The following is a 25,169-nucleotide window of genomic DNA, read 5'->3' on the forward strand; positions in this document are numbered from 1 at the left end:
TGATATCTCGCACTCTGTACAACTGATGTCGATGGTCGTGTGAGTGTCTATTCAATGTGACGTGATGGCCGGTGACTGGGCGTTTGGACATGTCGCTCGTTCATTTATTTTTCATGTGAGAAAACAAAAAACAAATTAAAACAAATAGATTTGATGTTTTTGTTGGTTTAAAAATGAAGTTGATGTATGAGGTGTTTATCGGGACCTGTTTGTGTCGGTCTGAAAACGCGCATCTTTATTCGAACGAAGAAGAAGAAAAGAAAAAAATCTTTTCCAAAAGATTGGGGTGACACAGTTGCCAGCCAAATCTAAAAGATGTAACGATCGTGATTTTGGCTCTTTTCTTTCTTGCTGCTGCCGCCGCCGCCGCCGCCGTCTCTTTTGTTATTATCACGCTAGCGAATATGGCGACTTAATGATGTCAAGTGAAAATTATAGATTATATGAAGAGGAGTCGATTCGGTTCCGTCTGGCTGGATCTCAAACCACACGCTCGCCTTCCGATGGCGGTGGTATACGCGTAGAGACAAAAGGCGAAGAAAGAATGAAAAAATGGGAAAAAAGGAAAACACGTTGGTCCTGTGTGTGTGTATGTGTGAACAAAAAGCCGAAGAAGAAGAGAGAGAAATCGTCAGCCATTATTCTTTTTCCGACTTCCCATTGCTTCCCATGATGCAGTTTTTTTTTATTCCCTTGGCTTTTTTGTTTCGCTGTTTATCCGGCCCGCCTTCAACACCACCCACACACCCCCTCCTCGCGACGGCAAGGAGGGACTCTATGGACGAATAGATATAGCTGCTGGGATATATGTAGTATAAGAGATAGCGGGCATCCAAGTACGTATGGCCACTTGGTTCGCCCATCTCTTCTTCTTCTTCTTCTTCTTCCCGCACCAGGTGATAGAAATCATACGCATGAGGTGTTTTACAGTTCGTTCCGAGAGAATCCCTTAGCTCTCCTTATTCGCTTCGGCTTCCGTCTCTCTCTTTCTCCCTCTTTCTCTCAGCAATCGCCTTTTCTCAGGGCTTATACCGTCGTCCCTATATACCCACTACAAAGTGTTTGTCTTTCGGCCGGAATCAAATCAGTCTGCACTGGGCCTTCGCTCCCGTTGAACGTGCGCCAAATTCAACCAAGTTCTTGTTTTGGTTTTGGTTTTGGTTTTTGAAATCGTTCGTTTAACTTATTGGTCTATTGGTTCATCCAGTGAAACATTTCCAGCAGCATCATCAGCTTATTCGTTCCGGCGTCTTCTACTGTATATTTTTGTTTTGTGCGCGTTCGGTTCTTGTAGAATCGTTGCCCGAAATATTTCGTGTTGTTTGCTGCACATCCGCTGGCGAGATGATGAAGCTGGTCGGCCAATTCGGTTCGATCCGTGCACGATTTTCCATTCGTCACCTGTTCCTGTTTAGTGCCTCGGCTCTGCTGGTCATTGTCACCTACCGGCCGTATAGCAACAACAATAGTCCCGTCTTGTCGGCCGCCGTTGCCGAGAATGCTGACGTCATCGATTCCGATCATCCCACCAGCAGCAAAGAGTAAGTACATTTATACACACCTGGGCACGGTGACAACGGCTAGAGGAGACCGACCGTCATGCCGACGCTGCACGCAACTGTAAGGTTCCTTGACCCACGCCGCGCTCTTCGTCGCCAGGCGTTTCTTTTTTATCATTTCCACGCGCAATAACTTCCAAGGCTCGTTAAAATTCGTTGGTTTTATTAAGTGCTGACTCTAGTTATTATTTTCCACCCACCCTTCGTGTGCAAGACTTTTGGCGTTTTGCGTTACAGAAAATTGTCTGATCTCTTCGGTTCGCTGTTTTAGTTCATAATAATTCTATTTTGTCTTTCCTTTTGAGCTGTCGTTATCATTGTTCACCATTGTTTTTGCAGAAATAAGGTGACCACTCGTGTTAAGTTAGTCTTTTGTAATTACTAATTAACGAATAGAAAAAAGAAGGAAAGCGAAACTGGAAAATAAAACACCGTGGGATCTTCAACGGCCATACCATCAGTTGACTATGCGACACATATCGATTTGCTTCGGTTGTTCCTGTTGCATCCCATCCTTTTTGTTCTGGAATATTTTTCTGAAAAAATTCGGATGAATTAAATGATTTGCGGTGGGCATTTAGCCCAACCTGTAGATCCCCCAGGTTTATCCGTAGGGTTCCTTCGTTATAATAATAACGAAACAATGTTTTCGTTGCCCCTTTCGTTGAAGTTCGTTATTTTGATGCTAATTAACGCAGTTGTTGTCGGTACCATTTTCAGTTCCTAAAGTGGAATGATTCCAATTATAAATCAACCGAACGGTGGACGATCCTCTCACCCGATTCTGCACGCGCGTGTGCTATTATACACACATCTCTCTTTTCTGAATGGGTTTGGCTTTCCAAATCGATCGTTCATTCTCTTTCAGTTCACACGCCCTGTTTTGTGTGTTTTGTGCGAGGTTTTGTGTTTAGTCGTCGAGCTGCTCAGTCGGCCTATACCCGGAATCGAGGTGGCCTTCTTTCTCATCATCTCTCGGCTCTGTTTGTCTATTTTCTTTTCAATTCATCATCGCAATTTTTTCCGCTTTTATATATGTGGTCCCACGTTGACAGATGCCAACCGGTCAACAAAATCGCCTTCATGAAAACTCACAAGTGCGCCAGTTCCACCATTGAGAACGTTTTGTTCAGGTACGAACACTCATTTTTTGTTTCCGTACCTAAATAATAGTAACAATAAGAGTTATTCAGTAAGAAGCTATAGGATCTATTCCTTATAATATAATGTATATCATTAATTCGTTTCAGATTGTTAGCCACAGGACTCGTTAACTATTGTCTCTTGTGATTTTATGTTGCATTTTCTAAAGCTCACAAGTCACGGTGTGATTTTTATTGATTTCGATGATTGTATCCGTTTTTCCTTGTCACCCCCGTATACACACACACACACGTATAGACACGCACTGCGAGAGAATTTGAACGTGGCCATGCCGCTGAAGGGCAACTACCTATCGCGGACGGAGTTATTCAATCGAAGTTCCGTTCTGAATACGCCATGGGGGGGCCTGCCCGTGGACATTTTCACGTTGCACAACCGCTGGAATCGCGACCAAGTCATGGCTCTCATGGGCCCGTCGACGTTCGCTTTCAGCGTCGTCCGTGATCCCGTTGACCAGTTCGAGTCGCTCTACAATTACATGGGCTTGAGGTCCACCTACAAAACGGTAAACGGACCATTTTACACGTCCAACCTTTTTTTTTCCTAATTTATGGGCGACGCCCGTCGCTGCTTTTTTCCTGGTCTCGTCTCAGACGATTTTTATTTCGTTGGGTTATCGCTAAAAGGTGTTTGTACCGCTCATACCGTTTATCTACTTTAGGACTTGAAAGGATTTGTCCGGATGTTGCGGAACAACCAGAGCGTCATCGACCACAAACCGCGGGGCGGGATGGGCCGTTTCGGTCGCAACCAAATCGCCTTCGACTGGGGAGTTTCTCCGAAACTCTTTAACAAAGATCCTGAAATTATCCGGGAACGGATCGAGCAACTGGACGACCAGTTCGAATTGGTTTTGATCGCCGAAAGGATGGAAGAATCGCTCGTCTTGCTGGCCGATCGTCTGTGCTGGCCTCTGGAGTACGTCACCCATTTGGATCTGAACGTCCGCAAACCTGAGCGAACCGTTCAACTGGAGGAGGACGAACGCCAAATCCTGGGCAATTGGCTCAATTTCGACACCAGCATCTACGAGTATTTCAGCCGGCGCTTCGACGACCACGTCGCCCGTTTCAACACGGTGGCCGGCCAATCCGATCGCATGGAGGAACAGGTGCGGCTCCTGCGTCAATCCAACCTGCAACTGCAAGAGCGCTGCGTGATCCAGCGTGTCGGCAACGAAAAGCTCCGAGGCAAATTTCTGGAAACGCACAACGACACTTTCGGTTATCTCATCCAGCCGTAAGTGCCTGATATTCATAACGGAAAAATATCCGAGTCGATAGTCATTTGTTTTTTGTTTTTTATGATTATGATTCTTAATATTACATTCCATATGCCGCGCGGTTTTCCCATGGCATTCGTTTATCGTTGCAACAGGAATAAGCCGGACTGCGACCCGTACGCCATGAGCGAGCCGGCCTACCTCCGCCTCTTCCGCGAGAAATTGACCCAGCGTGCCAAAATGGCCTTGAAAAGGAACCCGTTCCTTGTCGCAACGTCCGCCAGCAGATCCAACTGAATCGAATCGCACATCATAACACGTCCAGCGCCAAACCGAAAAGAAAAATGGGCCCAGCTACAACATATCTAAAAAATCGACGCAATGAATAGAAAAGAAGAAAAATTAACGAAAAAGGGAGAAAATAATTTAATACTGATTTGTTGCAGGAGAAAATATGATGCCGGGTGGCCTGGCATTTTTTAGCTCGGCCCTGTGATGTTTTTTTTTTTCTTTCTTCTTCTTCTTCTTCTTCTTCTTTCACTTGTGATGTTTTCTCCGACTTGTTCTGACTGACTTTTGCAGCCTCTTTCCGATTCTTTCCAACGTTCGAAGCTCGTGAATCCGATTCTTGATTGTAAATTATGACCCTCGATTGAATATATATTTATACCGTATAGGAGAAAGAGAAGAAGCAGATGGAAGCGGATCGTTTCTGGTTCAGAAATGACCAAACCCGTGGGGTAATAAACTCTGAACGTGAATTCTTAATGTTTTCTCTCCTTCCTTTTTCTTTTCTTTCGCCAAGTGAATGGTCCGTGTGTGTGTGTGTGTGTGTGTCTATGTGACGGGGACTGGCAGTAAAAAAAAAAAAGTGGCCGTTGCGTAAGTCTCGGAACAAAATACAGGTGTTATTTATTGCATTTATACACACAAATAACGTAGACACTGAAAGAGGCGGGAGGGACGGCGGGTGGGCGGCATGTAGGGAATATAATATGAATTTCTTCTGTGGGTTCAAGAAATATCGAGGGGAGAAAAGAGAGAGGAGGGCAACAGTCAAAAGAAATGCGTCAAAACGGAATTCACATTTCAGAAAAAGGAAAAAAAAAAAAAGAGAAAAAGAAAAGGAAAAAGCTAGCAGAAAGGAATAGATAATAATAATGGCAGGTTGAACTGGAGAAACCGCTTCGACACCGAGCAAGGGGAACAAACATCCTATACAGGTTAACATTTGTATTTGCCTTTTACTGTTTTTTTTTATTTATTATTTTATTTTGAAATTTTTTTAGATTTTTTTTTTTTACTTGAAGATTTGCAAATTATTTCGAATAAGATGACAATCTGCATTCTCCTGTTAATTTTTTTTATATTAAAAAAAAATGGCAGATTTATTTACATTAGTCACATGCACGCACACACACACATACACACACACACACACGCAGATAAAAAAAAACATACATGTGGGTTTTTTCGTGACGGGATGAGGTTGAATAATGAATCCAAAAACAACAACAACAATTTCTCCGGGACAAATATAAACTGGCGTGTCGGTCGCTGCGGTTGTTCGTCGATATTATATAATACTGAGATTTGAAGAATGAAGAAAAAATAATAATAATAATAATAATAAAAAGGGGAGAAATAATAATTATAGTAATAATAATAATAATTGACGGATATTAGAATGAATGAATGATTTCAAAAAAGAATAGAATGACGATGATCGAAGTTAGAGATGAATGTGTTACAGCGAAATGGTTATCTTTTGTGTGGTTGAAAGGGAAAAAAAAGAGACGCGGGATACAACTTGAAAAAGTCTCGAAACAATTAAAAATTGTTTGAAACGTTTTTTTTTGTTTTTTTGGGGGGTGCAGTTGCTCATGTCGTTTAATCGTGTCACATGCAGGTGTGCACTTCAACTTCGCGCAGACACGTTTTGCAGTGGACAGAGCAGCACCAGTGGAATTTGCACATGCACCGCTCGGCCCTCCTTTCCCGGTGGCTCTTGTAGCCTCGATTGCAGCAGAGCAGGTCACATCCGTCGATAGCTTTCGACGTCTGTTTTGATTCATTTGAATTCGTATTTAATATACGAGTACGAAAAATTGTTTTTATTTAAATTAAATTAAAATTTTACTTTATTGCAAGGGCGTCCGTGGGTGCCGAGCGATCCCGTTTTGGAGTCGTACTCGCAGTAATCTGGCGAGCGATCCAGGTAGACCAAATCGGCGTCCGTGTGCGGCTTGTAAGTTGGACTGCGCGGCACCAGGTGGCGTCGCGAGCCGGAATGCGACGTCCGCGGCTCCACCTCCGTGGCGCTATCAAATTTCTCCTTCAACTGCTCGCCGATCTGTAATAGCATTTCATCAACAGCAACAACAAAAAAGAAAAAGGCCGATGGTAAATAATACACACACCAGTCTGCAGACGGCTCTACTAATTATTTCAACATCAATTTCTCCCTAAATTCTGGAGATTATACGCCCGCCCCTATATAAGAACTGGAATCATAACAATCGTCCTCCGCAACATCTCTTGAGCCCTTATTAAACATGTACGAAGAAAAAGTCTAGACGACATGTGAGAGAATCAAAAGTCTAGTCGTTCATTATACAAAAATCTAGCAGGATATTTTCTGTAATATTCTCTCGACAATTAAGACAATCACCACCAAATAAGTTCTCAGTCCTTTTTACTACCACACATTTTCGGGGGGTCATTTCATTATTCTTGGTTGTTTGTTTTTCTTTGTTAAGTCTCTTGTCCTCGACTCGTTCGAACAATACGATGGGTCCCGTTAGACCCAGAAAATGGTCCACCACTTTTTTTTTTTTTTTCTGAACGAGATAATTTGATTGCATCAAGGACATAAAAGGAGAAAACGAAATATTTTTGTTTTCTTCTTCTTTTGTTTTTCTAGTGAGTGTGTGTGTCTTGAAATATTCACGTTTCATTTTGTTTTCTTTCACATCAGGGGCCTGTCTACACGATCCTCTTCTGATGGTTCAATCTCGAACGTCATCATCTTTCCCAGTCGTCGTCGACCATAAAGAGTTGTTTCATTTGATTGGATCGAGAGTCTCTCTCTCTCTTCTCTTCTCTCCGAGGAAAGGGGACCCAGCCATATAGGCCCCGAGCATTTTTGTAATTAGCAATTCCTCGTCGTTGTTTCGTTTCATCTCGTTTCGTGAGAGCGCGGCATCATGCATACGGCAGCGATGAAGAGATAAATTTTCCCCAGCGACGCTCTTGGGCTTGGCCAGCAATTTTCCCGAGCGAAAAGATGTGCGCGCTCATTAAAGACGTCAGACGAGAGCGCGGGCCAACGTCAAATCAACTCTCGGAGCCAATTCCAAAGAGGCCCGTGAAGAAGAAGAAGAAGAAGTAGAAGAAATGATATGAAAATGAACGGGAAAATATGCGAATAATAAACTAATCGGACGCATTCCTATTCCGCGCATTCATCGTTTCCGCCTGGCTATTTCTCTCTGCTGCTGACTGCTGTGTTATTCATTTATTTATAGACACGATGGATCGTCACTCACCTCGCGGAAGGACGGCATGGCTTTCCAGCAGGTCCTCAGCTCACACGAACCTGAAAATAATAATCACCAACCAAAAAACAAAAAAATAAAAAAATATTTCCAAATTCATTCGGATGATATTGACTAGAGGTCCAATCGGAGAGAGGGAGGACGACGGACGGAGCGAAAAAAGATATGAGAGCTAGAGAGAATTCAACGGTGCGTAAATGGAACACGAACCTGACACGCCGTGGCATTTGCATTCAATCCTCATGCTTTTCTCGATGATCTGTCAAGAAACGAAAGAAAAGAAAGAAAGAAAGAGAAAAAAAACATCAGACACATCAGTGACATTCGTGAATATAAGGCGCATATAGTGGACGTCAGTAACAACAACAAAAAAAGAAAAAGGAAAAATCGAAAAAATCGTATAAGGACATATGGGAGAATCGAAATAAGCAAAGCAGAAAAAGGTCCTGCGCTGCTGTCGTCCCTTCAAGCCAGCTGTCAGGCGACCTGTCACAGCCCCGAGATGCAACAGCAACAAACAACAACGGCTTGATATGACGTGAAAATGCAAAGTGACAGGTCACTATGAACGTGTGTGTGTGTGTAGACATCAGAAATGTCTTTCTTTCTTCTCTCAGTCTCTCTCGGTCTCTCTCTTGGGCGTAGTATGGAAGCCCCCAGCTCTATACTCTGAACTGTGCTATCTCCCCCCCAGACACAATGTCACCATTTCTGTCCCTGGTCGAGACAAATGAACAGCGTGACTGCATCTGCTCTTCAATGAACCTCTGGCGCTCGGCTTTTATTCAATCCATTTTCGATATCGATAGCTAATCCCTCTCTGCTGGCGAATCGTGACGGATGACGCTGGATTCTCTCCTCCCCAGCCCCTCCACCATCGATGGTGGGCGAATCGCGGGGGGATATCCCCCCTACCTCTCTGTGTCTGTTTGACAGCTCCAAAAAACAGTCCGACAAGGATCAACTGGGGAGAGAGCAAAAGAGAGGGAGGTCTTGTCGTCCGTCTGTTATTTGGCTGCGTGCAGCTGTACAGAAGAGAGACGGAACAAACGGACAGGAAAGCGAATAAAAGGGACATGGAGTTTTTGACATGTTGACGTTTGAAACGCGCGCGCGCGCTCTCGCTCGCGCCTCTCTTTACATCTCCTCCCTCGCGCTTGTGTGCGTTTTTGAACGGGCCGGTTTTCACCTGTCAGATGCTGGGCAACCTATCCGATGGGCTCACATTCTTCTCTTTTTCTAGTTTTTCTCATGACCGTCCAAAGTTACAAACTTCTCTCTCTTTCTCTCTCTCTTGTTGGCCAGCAGACACCATAGATATACTTCCCGGTGCGTATTCAATACCAATCAAACGTGTCTATGGACCTACACAACACACACAAATACCTTGTACTATTTTTTTTCTCCCCCCATTTTTTGTGTGTTATTGTTGCTTGAAAAATAGACGGAATATATATTTATATGTATAGTCCCTTGGCCAAATAACAATGAAAATCTATATAAGATTTCTTATCTCCGACTCTCTCTCTCTCTCTCTCTTTCTCCAGGCCCCCATGGTATATAGGCATGTACTATGCTGTGTGTGCCATTGTGTAATGTGGGAAGTTTGGAACTCGTTTTCTAGCCCACCACAACACACAATCATCTCCCGCTATATGGACAACACAACCAGTGGAAACCACCGCACACACAGCACACAAATCCGAGAAAAAAGCATTCTTTTTTTTCTTCTTTCTTGCCACTCTCCACTCTCCTCTCGGCCATCCGCGGCAGCACTCTGCTGGGCTTGTGATTCGATAACGAGCCGCATTCCCTCGGCCTGGCTGGGAAATGATTGTCCTATCGCATTCTATTGGTACCGAGATGGGCCAAGGCAGTAAGAAGGAAAGGTATACACACAGACGGATATCGACTCTTATATTAAGTCCTCTTTATCGCGCCCAACACCGCCATACTTTCGGCCAGCAGAGAGAGAGAAACTTTGTTTTAGACTTTTCTGTTTCGTTTCATTTGATCATTATTCTTTCGGACGGCTTTTCATTTGAATCCAATTTCGATAGAGAATAAGAGAGTCAGTTAGTACCTTGCGTCCGGCTTCGTTGTTGTGCAGGTTCATGAGGGCCCGCCAGATTTGCATTTGCTGCTGGGCGGCCGCCGTCCCGTTGAGATTGGCTTTGGGTTTGCGCTTGGAGAATCGGTGCTCGCGGGCGTCGACAAACGTCCGCGAGAAGCTGGTGCCAAAGTGGACGTTGTCCGAGCAGCCGGCCCACTGGAATCCTTCGGGCGAAGCTCCGCGCACCGTCCGGTCGCAGCCGCAGTCGTCCAGCTCGCCGGCCGAGCAGGCCCGCGTCAGAGCGTGCGCCACGCCGGCGGCCGAAATGGCGTGCACGAAGGCCGCCTCCCGAGTGCCTGTACATACGCACGATCACAAAAAATGCGTCGAGAGTACAAAAGTCAGAAGAGAAAGAAAGAAAAAGAAAGAAAGAGAGGGAGGATTAGTTAGTTGATGAGCGGCACATAGCGCGTCGTATAATCACGGCACAATCACGACAAGTCAAGGATCGATACATCAAGTCATCATCACGATTCCTCCTCCTCTAACGTGCAGATGAGCCACCACTTTTAAGCGAGTAGTCGGTGGTGGTGGTGCTGAGAAACGGACTGATGTGCGTGCCCAGCTGCAGCTGCACTTTTAGATTTCTTCCAACTTCTTTTCTCTTCGATCACCTTGTCTTATTAACGCGTCCCGAAATTCGGCCGGCCTCTTCTTTCTCTTTTTTTGAGCCCTTTTTCCTTTCGGTTCGGTTACATCCATTAACTAGGCTGATTACAACCCCAATTCCTCTAGGCATGCGCCCACAATATAAGAAACGGGAGAGTAGAGAAAGGGAGAAATAAGAAAAAGGAAAGAAATAAGAAAAAGAGAGTTTGATTAGATCTAAGCCACAAGGGCAGCGCTAATCACTTCATTGGAACGCCAGAGTCGACTACTTTCCACGTCGGAAATATGTGTACTGGACTAGAGAGATAACCTACATTGGAATATCGAAACGCGGAGGCCCGGATGAATTTCTTTTGCTGGGACATCCAAGACATCAACTTACAAATGGCTTGATTTAAAAAATAAGAAAACTAAATTGGAACAAAAAAAGGTGGAAGTTGTGAGGTCGTCTGATGGAAGAGAAGGGCCATGTCTTCATTGCTGGAGGGCGCTGCTGTGATGCAATAGCCACGGCCAAAATTTTTTTATTCCAGCTGAGAGCCGCAACTGATTTATGGCAACTGCCAGCGTCGATGGCGAGAACAAGATTAGACCCATTTTTTTGTTGTTGTTGTTGTTGTTTCTCTTAGTTTGCCAAGGTGAATAATGCGCACTGGCATTTGTTTTAACTTGTAGCCCAACATTGTCTTTCGCAGTCCTTCAACATTCTTGGCTTTTGAACATTTATTTTGGGTTTGCGTCTTATATAGTCGTGCGAAGCCCGTGACCCACAACGACGAAAATGTCGGGTCGAATTAAACAACGTCCGCAAGTTGATTTTTGGAGACTTCATTATATTATTAACGCGCCGTGATGTTTTGACTCTCCAGTTTGATCGTAAAGGAGCAGCGCGCTTCTTTATATTTAAAAAACAAAAAGCTTTGCGGTTCAGCTGGCCGGCGTGACCGTTTCGTGAAAAAACCTTTATTGTAATTGATCCCGGCGCAACTGGCGGCGGTGGTAGTATTGTCAGGTTGTAAGCCGCATTCCGACATGATTGTTATGACCGAAACTGCTGGCCAAAACCGCCCGCGCAACTTCTACACCACCACCCACCACCACCGACACCGTTGCGATGTTGTTTGTTGCATAATTGTCCAAACGAGACCACGAAACGGCCGGACCAATTACATCGGCACCGCCGCGCATGAGCGAGCACTCACGTCCGCCCGCCCGTCCGTCCGTCATAAATCTCCAAAACAAGAAGATGAAGGACTTAACATATTTGTGGCTTGACGTATAGACTCTTTTATTTTATTCATTTATTGCGTATCGCTATACTCTCTCTCTCTCTCCACTGGTGTAGCCTGTATATATAATATAATACAGTCCCGAAATGAGTTATTTATCTATACAGACAATCCCTGTGTGCAGTTTTTTCTATTACAGCCGGGCGACTGGGAATTGTTGTCTTTCCAATTTCTCTTTTATTACTTTCCGTTGGCATTAAGGTATATAATGTAGACATGGAGGACTGAGTTAGCAACACGCCCAAATGAAAATGCACATGTCGGCATTAAAAGAATAAAAAAAGCCAATAGCCGCCGCTTTGGATTGGGACGATGAAAACGGCCGCGATGGGACCCGCTTTGGGCGGGGGGAAAAACACACACACAACGACAAGAGTCCCCCCCCCCCCAACACACAAGAAACCGAGCGATTCCAGCAACAAACAGCTCGTTAGAGTCGTTAGCTTATTAGTTTCGACTTATTAGTTTTCCATCGGGGCATTCTTTGGCTTGACTCGATTCTTTCTCCGATCATTACGTCCGGGGCTAAAAGGAAAAGAAAAGAAAAAAAGAAGAAAAGAAATTCCCGGTGCAATAGGTATATATATATACACGCACATGTCGACTCGGCAATATCGCTTGCTATATGCGCTGCTGCTATCGGCGTGAATGGCTCATTAATTCTGATTTAATAGCCGAAAAACAAAAGGACAAAAACATTTTTTTTTTTTAAGAAGAAAAAGAAAAATGGCTAGGCGATTGAGACAACACACAACCGGTTCAGCTAATCGAAATGGCCAATGCTTATGACTTGGTTATTAACCTCTTTTTCAGCCGTTATTGATTTTGTAACATTGGACCCAAAGGGATTTTTTTTTCCCCGTATATAGTATCTGTCAACGCATATTTCCAAACAAGATATATGTTCAAAATCATAGCGGCCATGTTTAGACTGGTGAAAGTTGAACTTTTTTTTTTTTTTTTTTTTTGTTACAAGAAATATTCGGTCGTATAGTAGATTTATGGTAATAGTAGAAATATAGAGAATATGTCTTAGTTATAGATAGAACGAGATTTCGTTACCTCCGGGAACAACGGGGTTAGGTCCGAAGGGCGACGACGGAGTTTTCCGGGGCTTGGGAGGTTTGGCTTTGTACGGGCCGTCGCTTCGCGTCACGTTGGAGTAGAGATCACGGCTCACTGTTGACGTTGTTGTAAATATCCCAAAATGTTGAAACAACACAGACAAAAAGGAGATGGTTATAAGAAAAAATACCGTCGTCAAAATCATTTGTCAGAATGAAAAATCTGAAAGAAATTATCATTTATTTTTTAAAAACATATTTCTTCTTTCGGGTTTTCTTTCATTGGCGCCATTCCCAATTTATTCGTGACAGAGTTGAACAACACTCGCGTACAACTGCGTACACAATGGAGAATGCGGCAAATAGACATAGTTTGCAATGATTCATTTTTAATATCAAATTCTTTTATTTTTTTAACAACTTGTTTTCTTTTTCCCACAGCAGCGAGTTGAAGTCAAAGGAAACCAACTACTACTGCAAGTTTTTAACCTTTTGCTGTTGTTCTTTTTTTTATTTTTTCAAATAAACGGCCTTTTGAGAGAGAAAAAAAGAAATTGAGTTGAATGTCCCACAGCAGCGGCGGGAAAAAAAGCGCTGCTGTCCTTATTACACAAACGGACCAAAGTGGCATGTCGGCTGTCTATTTGCCTTAATATTGCTATTCATTTCATAATGAAAAGACGAAATTCTTCGACCTTATTCACACTCTTTTTTAAATCTCAAATTTCTTTGGCGCTCAAATCTCCCAAAAGAAAAAGAAAAAAACTAATCTAACCTATACACTTATACAGCCGTATACAACTTAAAAAATGCCACTACGGTACATTTTATAATATTCTAGGCAGTGTGCCGAATATAAGCCACAAGGATATTAATATGTATAGTGCCGGCCAACAGTTGTGCCGTATAGCGCCCAGCACACATGTTGATCGGTGAATAAATGTCCAAGAGTCGTAGTATAGTTGGGTCGGCGACTGTATCTAGAGTGAGTGGTTTTGTATCTATACCTTTGGCGGTTTTCCTTTTATTGTTGGTGGAAGGAGAGGCTTGAGGCGGCGGCGGCATGCCGGCCAGAGGGACGATGGTGGGCAGCTGTCGGCCGCTGGTCGCCGCTCCGGCCGTCTCGTCCAAGGTGGAGCAATTCCAGCGTCTGGTGCGAAACTGGAACTTGCATTCGTCGATGGCCCGGCTGGCGCCCGTCTGGACGCTCATCATGAAACCCGGGTGCTTCTTGCAGAACTGCACTTGCTTCGTGTCCAGCGTCTCGGCCAGCTGGTCGCAGATGGATGGCGTCCCGATCGCCGCCGAGGCTACCGCGCTCGACCGCGACAAAGCCCTGCAAAATGAAATGAACGACGTCATTTAATAGAATATTATCCCAAAAAAGAAAAAGAAAAAAAACCGATTGAATCAAAACATCCGTTGGGTATTGCACACGCACATTTTCCCAACGTGAATTCAAGTCGCATCAAATGGGAATCTAAAGACTCGTCGTCGATTTGGGTTTTGTTTTCTGCTTCCTCTTTATGACCTTTTATGGGAGGACGCCCGCTCTAAAAGACAGATCGTCCCGTATATAATTACTCGTAAGAAACCCAAAAACGAAACGTGAGTCGGGTAACAACAAAGTTGATGACCGCGCCGACGACGACGACGACGACAACGACGCGCAGATGGTGCGCTTATTCATTTGGTTTCTCTTCTTTCTTTTTATTTAGTTAATATTTATTTCTGGCTGTGGGGGGGTATTCGTGTATTATAACAAGACTGATAGACAGTAATTCGGTCGGGAAGATGAGCGACACTATACACAACAGGCGGCGGGCGGTCTTCTTCTGTGTGTGTACGCGGGCGGAGCGTCGCGGGCCACTGATGCCTTTTTTTCAAAGGGGAGGCCCTTTTTTTCTTTGCCCCCTTCTCTCTCTCTCACAGACCGCAGTGCATAAATCTTCTATTAAGATCGTTTTGATTTTTTTTTCTTTCCATTCTCCCTAAAAACTCTCTCCTTCTCTCTCTTGAGTTGAGCTCTTTTTTTCTTATTCTCGAGTGTGTACACGTCCGTAGTGATTATTTATCCTCTATCGTCTATAGAGCGGGAGCTATAGATCATCACATATGCCCGGAGACCGAGTTCATTACAACGGCCTCTTTCCACTGCAGCAGATAAAAGAAAACGAAGGGTCTACCCAAAAAGTTCCCTTTATTTTTCCTTTTTGTCTTCTTTATAGAGTTGGGGTGATGTTCTTCTTCTTCTTTGACGTGGACCGAACGGATACCAAAAAGAAGAAGAAGAAAAAAACAAACAAAGATGCCCTTGATCTTGATGACCGAAAATTCTTTATTTTAAGTCAAAACAGAGCGCCAGATATTTAGAGATTATTTACTGCTATAAAAAAATCTTTGGATCGAATGGGAAAAAGGTTGGCGGCGGCAACATCTGGGAGCGGTTTCAACTAGTTGATGGTATTTATTGTGTTTCTCTCTTTTTTTTTGAGCTAAAAGGAGCGGGAGATTCAAACGCACGGGCGTGCCACACAACGCGAGTCTTGTTATTTTGGGGGCATTTCTTTCTTTTTTGACTTGTTAGACCTTTCTGACAAGATGACACGCGAAAGAGAGACGAGTATTTGAGTCCGCATAAAAACCTGCTTATCTCGGGTTGCCAATCTTTTAGGAATTCAGGCCTTTGTGTACGAGACCTTCGCCCCGTAGGGGGAATAAAAAACGATCGATATTGAAATGCTGTTGGAACCCAAACAAAATTGTATAATATTATAATAAGAAGCCATTTTGTACTCGGTTGCGTGTGTGTGTCATTATAATAGCGGTGGGGAGAAACAAAACAAAAAAAGATGACAATCATTATTTCGACGTCCATTTGACAATATTTAGATTGAAGTCAAAGGGAGTGTATACGTATTTTCTTCCACTTTTTATGTGTTTATTTCATTTAGCCGGGGCTTTTGGGTGTCGTGTATCTGATTTGGGTTTATCTCTCTGGCCGTGGTCAGTCACTTAGCGTGTGGTCGTGAAAGCAAAAAAAAAGTTACAAAAAGACAATGAAAAGGGGGAAGAAAAAACGAAGGAGAGAATCCTGCAACCCCGCAAGCGATCAACGGATGTGTCAGGAACAAAACCAAAAGAGAAGAAAAATGTAAGAGAGAATTTTGGGCGTTAAAGAAATACACACTTGAGTTTATTTTCCTTCTTCTTTTTCTAGAAGAAGAAGAAGAAGAAGAAGAAGAAGAAGAAAAAACACAAGTGTAAGAGAGGTGAACTGCTATATACCTTTATATATATTTCTCTTAGTTGCCCTGACGGACTATGGCTGTTGGTAATGACCGAAAAGGAGGGGGGTTCTTCCAAATAAGAGGAGAACCAGCGACGACTAATACACACACACACAGAGAACTTGAGAGAGAAAGAAAGAGCTAGACGAGCCCGAAAGAGCAGCAATATCTATCTCTCTCCCTTGTTGTGTTTTTTTTTGTTTCCCTTCTCCTACTCACAAAGTGAACCTCTCTGTCTCTTCTCTTGGCTTTGAGCTGGTAACACAAGAGAGAGAGACGCAGAGGACAACGTCGATGGCAGCAACAGGGAAAGGCTTTTAATGCCGCGAAGGGCAAATGAGTTGGACTCTGAAGGCGATTTTTCATCCGTCCGCCGCGCGTCCTCGTTCTTCTCTTTGAGCTGCGCTGGCCCATAATCAAAAGAGCTTCTCTCTTTCCTCCTAGCGCCCCCCTCCCTCCTCCCGCCATCGTTGAAAGGTTCAAAAGTAAAACTAAACAACAAAATATCTGCTAATTGACTGGATAGTTTGGTATTTATCGACAGAGTTGGTTGTTAAGAGATAGAATAAACTTTTGAAAGAAAGCAAAGCAAAAGAGCGATTTAAATCGAAGAATCAAAAGGGACGACGACGACGACGACAAGAATCGGAATCAGAAATAGAGTTGAGCGACAGTTTGTAATTGAAGAAGAGTTATGGTCTTATCGGGTTTGGGGATATTGCGACAGGTGAGCGAGACAAAAGACGCCCGGCCATTCGCTTTTGTCTTGTTGTGTAGAGTCGAGGCGATCGGCTTGGCTTTTATAGATGAGCTGGAAACCAAAAAAAGAAGAAGAAAACCCGTCCGGCATCCAGTTTCGGGTTAAATTACACCAGCGCAATTCATTCAAAAGCTTCTGCTGCTGTCGCTTCTTGCGCCACATTAGCCACGCTTTGATTGTTCTTTTTTCATTTTTTTGTTTCGTTTCCATCTGTGTGTTCTCTCCTTTAGAACGGACAAGAATGAAACAAGCTGAAGATGCGCTAGCAGAAGAGGGACCGAATCGGATTGCCGGAGCCCATAGGCAGCCGCCACCGCTATGTACTACGTTATATACTACAAGCAAATATGCACTGTAAATAATCGACAGGTTCTATACGACTATTGCCGGTTGTATTCTTCTTCTTATTCTCTTTTTGGCTCCCAGTTGTAACCCGAAACTAAAAAAAAAAAATATCAAGTGAGAGATTTTGCTTTGCTGGACACCCAACGGCGAGCCGGAGAAAATGATGGGTTTGACCCCCTCGCTTATGATTAGTATGACGGTGCCGGGCCGCTCTTCTATGTTATTACTCTTTTTCTTTCTTTTTTTTCTTTTTTTTACCTGAGCTGCCGACTGGCACATGGCCAAAAATAAAAATAATTTCTTTTCTTTTTCTTTGGGGGTCTGTTGCCGTGATTTCCTCCTGTCGAGTGAACCCCCACGTGTACATGCTGTAGTGCTGTACGCCTTTCGACTATAAATCACGAGCTATAACGTCCGTCCGTCCGAGTTGTCAAGTTTTGCGGTGATATTTCGTCGCCCAAAACAGTTTCGAATGCTCATAACAGTCGACGCACTCGAGAAATGTATATTACACCAACGAATCTATATATTTCTCACCACTGGACGTTTTTCTTACTTATATTATAACGTGTTGTCTGCTGCCCTCCCTTTTGATGGCGCAACATTTTCCTATAAGAAGAATTTCAGATTTTTTTTTACGACGACGCTGTGGTCATTTCGATCTCAATTTTTTTTCGGGGGAATGTTTTCTCGTTGGCTTTGACGACGTGAGAGAGAAGAGGCCCGTTGATAATTTCCTAGGCCTATACGAAGAAAAAAAGAAAAAAAAAAAAATGCGGGGTGCTGTTTATATGTGTCCGGTGTGTTTCTTTTCTTTTGGTCGTCGAGGGTTTTTATTTTTTACTGCCCAGCGCTGCGTCGTATACTCGTATAGTATACATCTAATATGCGCTCACCTTTCCTATATGAGGATCATTAAACAATTGAGGCGAAAGGTGAGAAAGTGAGCCGTGTGTGTGAATGACCGGCGGATGCGAAAGACGTTAAAAAACCCACGTTCGACACACAGACATACACTTGCTCACAACTGGGCAGTCAAACAAAAAGCCATGTTTTACACGATCCACAGGGAGGGGGTATACATGGACTCGGGCGAAAAAAAGAAAAATATAATTTTTCTTTCTTTTTTTTAACAAGGCAAGACGGAAAATGAACTTACGAGTGGGGTCTAGCGGCCAGCTGTGAAATCTGGTACCTCTGATCAAACAAAACGAGAGAGAAAAAAAGGTGGACGACGAACCGACACACCCGAAAAAACAAGGGACACACACACACACACACAGAGAAAATGTGCCGCTGATGAGGTTTTACAACCCGTCGCCCTGTGGAATTTCCTACATCAGCCCTGTGCATAGATAGATAGAGAGTCCCCAGACAGAGAGGAAGTTCATCATCATCAAGTCTATATATTTACCTGCTCTTATTTCTTCTCATTTGATCTCATTAAAAAATATTAAAAAATGTTGTTTGACTATTTCTTCATTTTCTGGTGGCCGAGAAAATCATTCTTACACTCGCACTCTGAAATGAGGGGGGAATGCGCGTGTTGGTTAATGGCATATCGAATCTGATTTTTCTTCTTCTTTTTCGGGTACCTCCCAACTCTTTCCCAATAATACAAGATCAAGAAAAAAAGGAAAAATAATTAAACAGTAGCTCTGTTAGTGAACTCCCTTCATTTTGTCGGCCACACCTATCCACACAGCACACTGCGCTCAGTACTACATTATTTTTTGGTTTTTTCAAGTGGAAAACATTCTCTCTATTCAGCAGAGAATACATTTTCTATCGTTTCAATTCCCTTGACAGTACAAGTTTTTTCGCAGTTTTTTGTTTTTCTTCTCCAAAGGATTTCGATGCGAAAAAAACAAAACAAAACACCAAATGAGAAAAACCAGAAAAAGAAAAAAGATTTTGTGGTGCAGGTATAATTGGTGTGTGTTGTCAGTCAGCGGCGAGGTCAACCAGTGTGGGGGTATATATAAATATCCGCATTCGATCCGAAAATGGATCGAACGGACACGGATTGCACCTTATCTCGCTGAGCAGCAGGAGGCCACGGAGCACAGCAGAGCCCCGCGCAATACTCGAGAGAGAGAAAGAGAGAATAAGACAAAAAGGAAGAAGACGCCGGGCACACTTGAAAGTTACAGCGGAAGTCTTTTAAGAGTTGATTCCCCACAGGATCGATCCTTCCATTAGCGCCCAAAGAACTCAAAGACAAAAATATTTCCCTTTTGGGTTCTTTTCCTCGGCATTCTGTCTGCAGCCTTCATTGTTTCCGCGTTGGAAAATAAAGCACTCTGGCGTCAGCCCAACCAGCGACCCGAAAAAAGAAAAAAAAGAAAAACGCCATTCATTATAAGTAGCTATAAGCTATTACACCCATACTTGTGTGTATTATATTCCATGGCAAAGTAACTGGCAGGGGCTACCATTTACAGACACTCTCTCGTGCGCCGGGGAATGATTTGGCATCTCTCACTCTCTCCTCAACTTGTCAGCGATGATGATGGCCACGATTTCACGCACGAGAATATACGAAAAAAGAAGAAGAAGAAGGGGATTCAATCGCCGAGCGCAGAACACGCCTTCTCAATAGCTAAACACTATCCATCATTTCTTTCATGACTTTTTCCTTCTTCTTCTTCTTCTTCTTCTTCTCAGAGTTTTCTGGCCAGTTCAGAGAAGAAAACCAAATTCGATAGCGCAGCAGCAGCAACGGACACACTACGGCAAAGGCGTAAATCGTGATCGTCCTTCAGGGCTTTTTCGAGCGTGAACGAGGTAGCGGTTTTGATATCGCATCTACTATTACTACGCTACCGAAAAAATCAGAATGATGAGAACCTTTTTCTTTTTTTCCCGGATAGGGGGAAAGCACCGAACATTTAGCAATTTCTCCTAAACTCGCGCGCTGCTTGAAAAAGTATAAGGGATAATCAAAACGCCGATGGTCAAAACAAGTTGCCTTTTCTCTCTCGTTGCATTTTTACAGACGGCGGATGGAGTAGCAGCAGCGCACGAAAACCTTCCGCCGCGGTCGCTAGAGATGGGCGCCAATCAACAATTCGAAATGCGTTCGAGAGCGCCGACGGGCCTCTTGACTTGGTGACAACGGGCAATTCATCTGGACGGTGTATGGCCAGCCATAGACTCTAATCAGATGGAGCGGATAGAACTCGAGAAGAACCAAAAGGGACGGAAAAACTTGGACAAAAAGGTGTTCCTTTTTATTGGTCTGCCTCGGATTGTATTCATGAGACTATCGCGGGGGCTTCTCTCTCTCTCTTGTCATTGCAATAGCTGCTAGATGGCTTGTGTATTCGTATATGGATGGATGGATGGATGGAATAGATCTCAATTGTCAATTGCAGCCCCTATTTTGCGCGCGCGCCGGAGCGCACCGCCATCACCGCTACCCCGTCAATTTCACCTATACCAACCGTCGCCGCCATCACCAGGAACACCGCCCGATTCCCCCCCCAAAAGCGGTGCCGCCGTGGTGGAAGAAAAACCAAATTTTTCTCTTTACAGAACAACAACCGAGAGAGAAAAAAGGAGAGCGAGAGAGAGAGAAAAAGAAAAGAAAAATACTTTCCTATAGTTTCCCTTTTGTTTTGGGATTCTTTTTTTTCTTTCTTTTTTAAGAGCTACCTTTTTCTTTCCCCATAGAGAGAGATACTATAGAGTTTAAAAACCCCGTAAAATAACATTCGATATGAAATATAGACGTGGGTTTATATAGACACAGCGATGCCGTCGTCCAGGACGGAATGTCCAGTTTGATTTTCTCGTTTCAATCTATTTTTACTCCTTCAAAGTCCTGTCCCCCCTCCCCCCGTCTATTTTGTACCAAAAAATGCATCAACAATGACAGATGACCGAAGAAGAAGAACAAGTCCAACAAAAGAACGGAAAACACAAAAATTAATCGATGGCTTTCTGATAGCCGACGACGAGAAGAGGCCGGGCGAGACCCTTGTGAATGCCTCAATCTCATCTCCTCTCGTACACGTTTGGTATGTCTATGGCCACATCTTTTGATTTTTAATATGCTCCATCTCTCTCTTTTATTTTTGAATAAAGAACAGAGAGAAAAAAAAACAACAGTCCGAAAGCGGACTCGAAGTGAATCTACAATGTTGACTGAACCGTGTGGCCTAGCTTTTGTTCTTCTTCTTCTTCTTCATTTTTGACCGGTCTGGATTCCATCGAGACCCATCTCGTCATAGCAGATCAACCCCCGACTGATTTTTTTTTTCTTTTCCCATTTCCCATGACAGGAGTATATAGTATAAGCATCGAGTTCTCTTTCTTTTGCGCTTCCATACATAATTCCATCACAACCCGACCATCCGGAATCACAAAAGCGTTCACAATAACTTTACAAGGGTTGTGCAAAAGGATTTCTGTTCACTCTTCGACGAGTTTCCTCCCCTTTTTTTTCTTCCCCCTAATTCTATTTGAACCCTACGTAGATAATTCTGCCGCTCTGTGGATCATCGTGATTGCACCAGTCATAAAAGAAAATGTCCAAGGTATTTTATTTTATTTTATTTTTTTGCTTCAAGGGAATATAATGCTGTTTGTGCGGATGGGTTTGATCCGTTAGGCTTCTTCCAGGATACCCAAAGTTCCCAAAAAGAAAACGTCGAAGTTATTGCTGTTTTTTCGCCCCCAAAATTTTTGGGCGGCCATCGCTGTGCGACCGAGTAAAAAAAAAAAGATATTCCAACAATAAAAGAAACTTCACGTATTCCAAATACTTTTAAACACAAAAAAAGAAGAAGAAGAAGGTGACAAGTACAATACCGAGAAAGGGAGGAGGTTAGAAAAAAAAGGTCTGCATGTCTAGTTGTGTGTGTTTTTTGTATTGGAACTCTTGGCCGGATTTTCCCAAAAACTATTTGTAGGAGGAGGATGCATCTTATACTATGTGGGCGCATGAATTTTCTATTTTTTTGTGTTGTTCTCTCTCGAACTCTACTTCGCCCATTTAACGAGAAATATTATTCAAATAAATTGTTTCTTCTTCTTTTTTATTTTCAAATTTATTTGGTATCCCATTTGAATATATCACACCTTCAGCATTGTTCTGTCCGGCAAGGATTGGTTGCCCGGCTGGGTCAGTTTTTGTAATTTCTTTTCCTTTTTTTTTCCGTCTCTATAGCTCTTTTATTTCAAATGAAAAAAAAAAGGAAAGAAACAAAACACCCGGAATATTTCCTTAAACATTCATCGGAGATTTCAGCTGATTGATAGGGGTCCCGCTTTTTCTTTTGCTCTCCGCCGCGAAAGAGAGGGGGAGAATGGAAAATACAACGACCACAGAGCACAAGAAAAACAAGAGAAAATACAGTCGGACCTCATCACAGACGAGACCATGTTGCAGCAGCAGCTCTTACTAAAGCAGAAGAAGAAGCTTCTTCTTCTCCCGCCCGTGAAGCGCGATATGAATAAAACACGACACAGCAGCCCGACGGCATTGCTGACAAGCAGAAGCCAAGTCTCCTTTATTTCACTTTTTTCTACCTTTTTTTTTTTATTTTTTTAATATTTTTGATTCAGCATTTACTGTTGTGTGTGTGGCTGTTAAAAACTCCGTTTTCCGCCTCTCGTCACCCCGGGAACATTACCTACGACATGTCTACACACACACACACATATCCCGTTCTCCTCTGATGGATATTTCTCAACTCTTCTTCTTCTTCTTCTTCTTCTTCTTTTGTGTGTGCTGTGTTCAATCCCCTTCATTCCTCTCGAGCGGAGATTGAAGTTGAAAAGAAATGTATTACAACCAACTATCATCTGAACCGAAATATATTTCGGACCGCTTGCTGCTACTATTATCTGCATCCTTTTATTTTTCTCGGAAAAGAATTCCCGAGCTTCACATCTTTTGTTGGTTTGTTGTCTATTTTTTTCTTTCTTTCTTTTGGCTTTTTTTTCATTTGTTCCTCTTCAATCTCCAGTGAATGTCAAGCGCATCGACCCCAAGTATATTTCCATCGACCTGTCATTTGACGACGAGAGGAACAGCAGCAGAGCGCTGATTAACCGCACGACGAATAACGACAGGAGGCGGCCAAAGGGAAATAAGAGTCGGAGAGCTATACACAGAGAGAGAGAGGGAAATGGGGAGCCAAAAAAGATGAGAGGCAGCAGCAGCTAGCAGTTCACTGTTCAGTCGCCCGTTTCTCTTCTCATCACAATAACAGAGAAAGAACTATGTCCTCTCTTTCTCTCTCTCTCTCTCTCTCTCCGGTTATTTTCTTTTTCTTTCGTAAATGGGAACCTCCCTCACCGAAAGGGGGGGGGGAAGAAAATAATTTACAAATAATCAAAGGGTTGATAGAGGAGAGCTGATGTGTAGTCTAGACGAAGGCGTCATTATTATACAACGGTTTTACGTAAGTGTGCCACACTCTTTGGGCGTCGCTCGGTTGTGTAGCGCGAAAAAATAAAAATAAAAATTCAAGTATTTAGGGAGAGAAAACACGCGACCAATCTCTCTCCCAAACTAGACGAGATGATTTATTTACAGGATCGTGTTACTGAACCGTTTGGCGCTATAACGAATCTCGTTAGATATACTAACAGCAGCACTTCTTACAGTATGCTACCAACGTCAATAATGTCCAGTCTTGTTCTGGATTGGCGAAACGCCCCCGTATTTTTAGCGCGCGTGAGTTCAGCGTTGCTGACGAGGCGACGGCCGCCGTCTGTTGTGTGTGTACCACTTATTCCTCTTCAATCATGTATACATTACGGGACGGAAGCGCCAAGAAACTGAAAGCAAAGTTCCTTCCGTCCGTGTTGACAGGACCGAGAAAATTTCGTTGCCTCTTTCACCCCCTTCTCACATTTCCCCAGTGGCTTCAGCGCACGGGCCTTTTGTTTAAAACTTGATAGCGCCGCGATCTAATTCGGTAACTAATGATCGTCGCCGTCTGGATGGGAAACCGTTTGTTATGATTTCTTTTCTTTTCAACGCGAGACACTTCACGTTAACTAGATATCTCTCCTTTTTGTCTTTTTAAACTTTACAGAAATAACAAGCGAAATGGTAACAATGTCGACAGCCTCCTCAAATGAAAAACAACAAAAATAGGAGATAAACTACAAAGTAGTTGTTCTCTAGCATTTGATCAAGTTGAATATAAGAAATATCAAAAGTCTATTAACTTACAGCCACTGTATAGCCGAAGCGGATTGAATAGCCAAAGTTGAGACAGCCACGACGACGACGACCAAGTTGAACCACTCCATTCGCTTCATCTTAGATTTCAAACTGCTGTTTGTGTTGTCCGTCCTTTATTACGAGAGTGAGAGAGAGGAAAAAAGCCGAAACACGCAATAGCACAAACACACACCGCCCCTCACGATATAATCCGGCACCGGAAGCAATTGGCCAGGTAATCTCCGCTTTTTTTTTTCTTTTTACCTTTCCCCCCTTGTCCCCAAAGTTTTGATATGCCGACTCCAATGGTATAACTGGAGAAAATAAAGTGCACGGCACGCGGAACCGAGTTCTATTAACCAAACAGCACAGCAGACCTTCTTCAACAACAACAACGGAGAAGAAGAAGACGGGAAAGAAAAACCCAAATCAAATAACCTGGAAAAATAAAAACTCAAACGGGCGGTGTTAAGAGTACACACAACAAATACACAGCAAATTAACCACACACGTGTACACGACACTCACACGCGCACCTTCAAGTCTCGGATAGCACGCAACGACTGAATGGGAAAGAAAGAGAACTTGTCCGTCTCTTTTGCTCGGCTCTTTTTTCTTCTTTTTTTCTTTTTTTTTCTCTTTCGGTTTTTCGTTCCCCTTCCTTTTTTCTTTTACCTGTGCGTTCCAAGGCGCCGACCAATGGCGAGCGGCTGGCACAGTGTTCCTCTTACCAATAGAAAACGCGCGCAGCGGCGGCAGCAGCAGCAGCAGCTCTGCTGTGGTTCTACACACACATATGGAAGAATAGAATAGAGAAAAAAAAGGTTCCACACTCACTCACACACACACACACACACACACAGAGTCTAGTAGATATACGCAGCACAAATGCAATCCGTCTGATGGCGGAGCGCGCAGTCGTGTCGAATTGATCCAATCCACTTAGACAATCAGATAGGAAGAGAATGGAATTGGCAGGCCAAAAGAATGGGAAGATTTAGATGTAGAGTGTGC

General features: G+C 43.4%; 2 protein-coding genes across 2 annotated transcripts; one reads left to right on the plus strand and one right to left on the minus strand.

The window, feature by feature from the left end:
• The first annotated feature begins 1,058 nt into the window (after positions 1-1,058).
• On the plus strand, positions 1,059-4,706 carry LOC124344529 (galactosylceramide sulfotransferase-like). Its single transcript, XM_046798094.1, has 5 exons — positions 1,059-1,541; positions 2,615-2,692; positions 2,961-3,228; positions 3,385-3,962; positions 4,101-4,706. The coding sequence occupies exons 1-5, from the start codon at positions 1,345-1,347 to the stop codon at positions 4,240-4,242; spliced, it is 1,263 nt and encodes a 420-aa protein (XP_046654050.1). The 5' UTR covers positions 1,059-1,344; the 3' UTR covers positions 4,243-4,706.
• Positions 4,707-4,832: 126 nt separating this feature from the next.
• LOC124344528 (protein Wnt-4-like) lies at positions 4,833-24,866 on the minus strand. Its single transcript, XM_046798093.1, has 8 exons — positions 24,165-24,866; positions 13,585-13,913; positions 12,576-12,692; positions 9,586-9,911; positions 7,713-7,761; positions 7,494-7,543; positions 6,086-6,298; positions 4,833-6,006 (listed from the first exon to the last, which is right to left on the minus strand). The coding sequence occupies exons 1-8, from the start codon at positions 24,251-24,253 to the stop codon at positions 5,845-5,847; spliced, it is 1,335 nt and encodes a 444-aa protein (XP_046654049.1). The 5' UTR covers positions 24,254-24,866; the 3' UTR covers positions 4,833-5,844.
• Between the last annotated feature and the right edge of the window lie 303 nt (positions 24,867-25,169).

This window comes from Daphnia pulicaria, chromosome 6 (genome assembly GCF_021234035.1).
Source record: "Daphnia pulicaria isolate SC F1-1A chromosome 6, SC_F0-13Bv2, whole genome shotgun sequence".
In the NCBI taxonomy this organism is placed as follows: Eukaryota; Metazoa; Arthropoda; class Branchiopoda; order Diplostraca; family Daphniidae; genus Daphnia; species Daphnia pulicaria.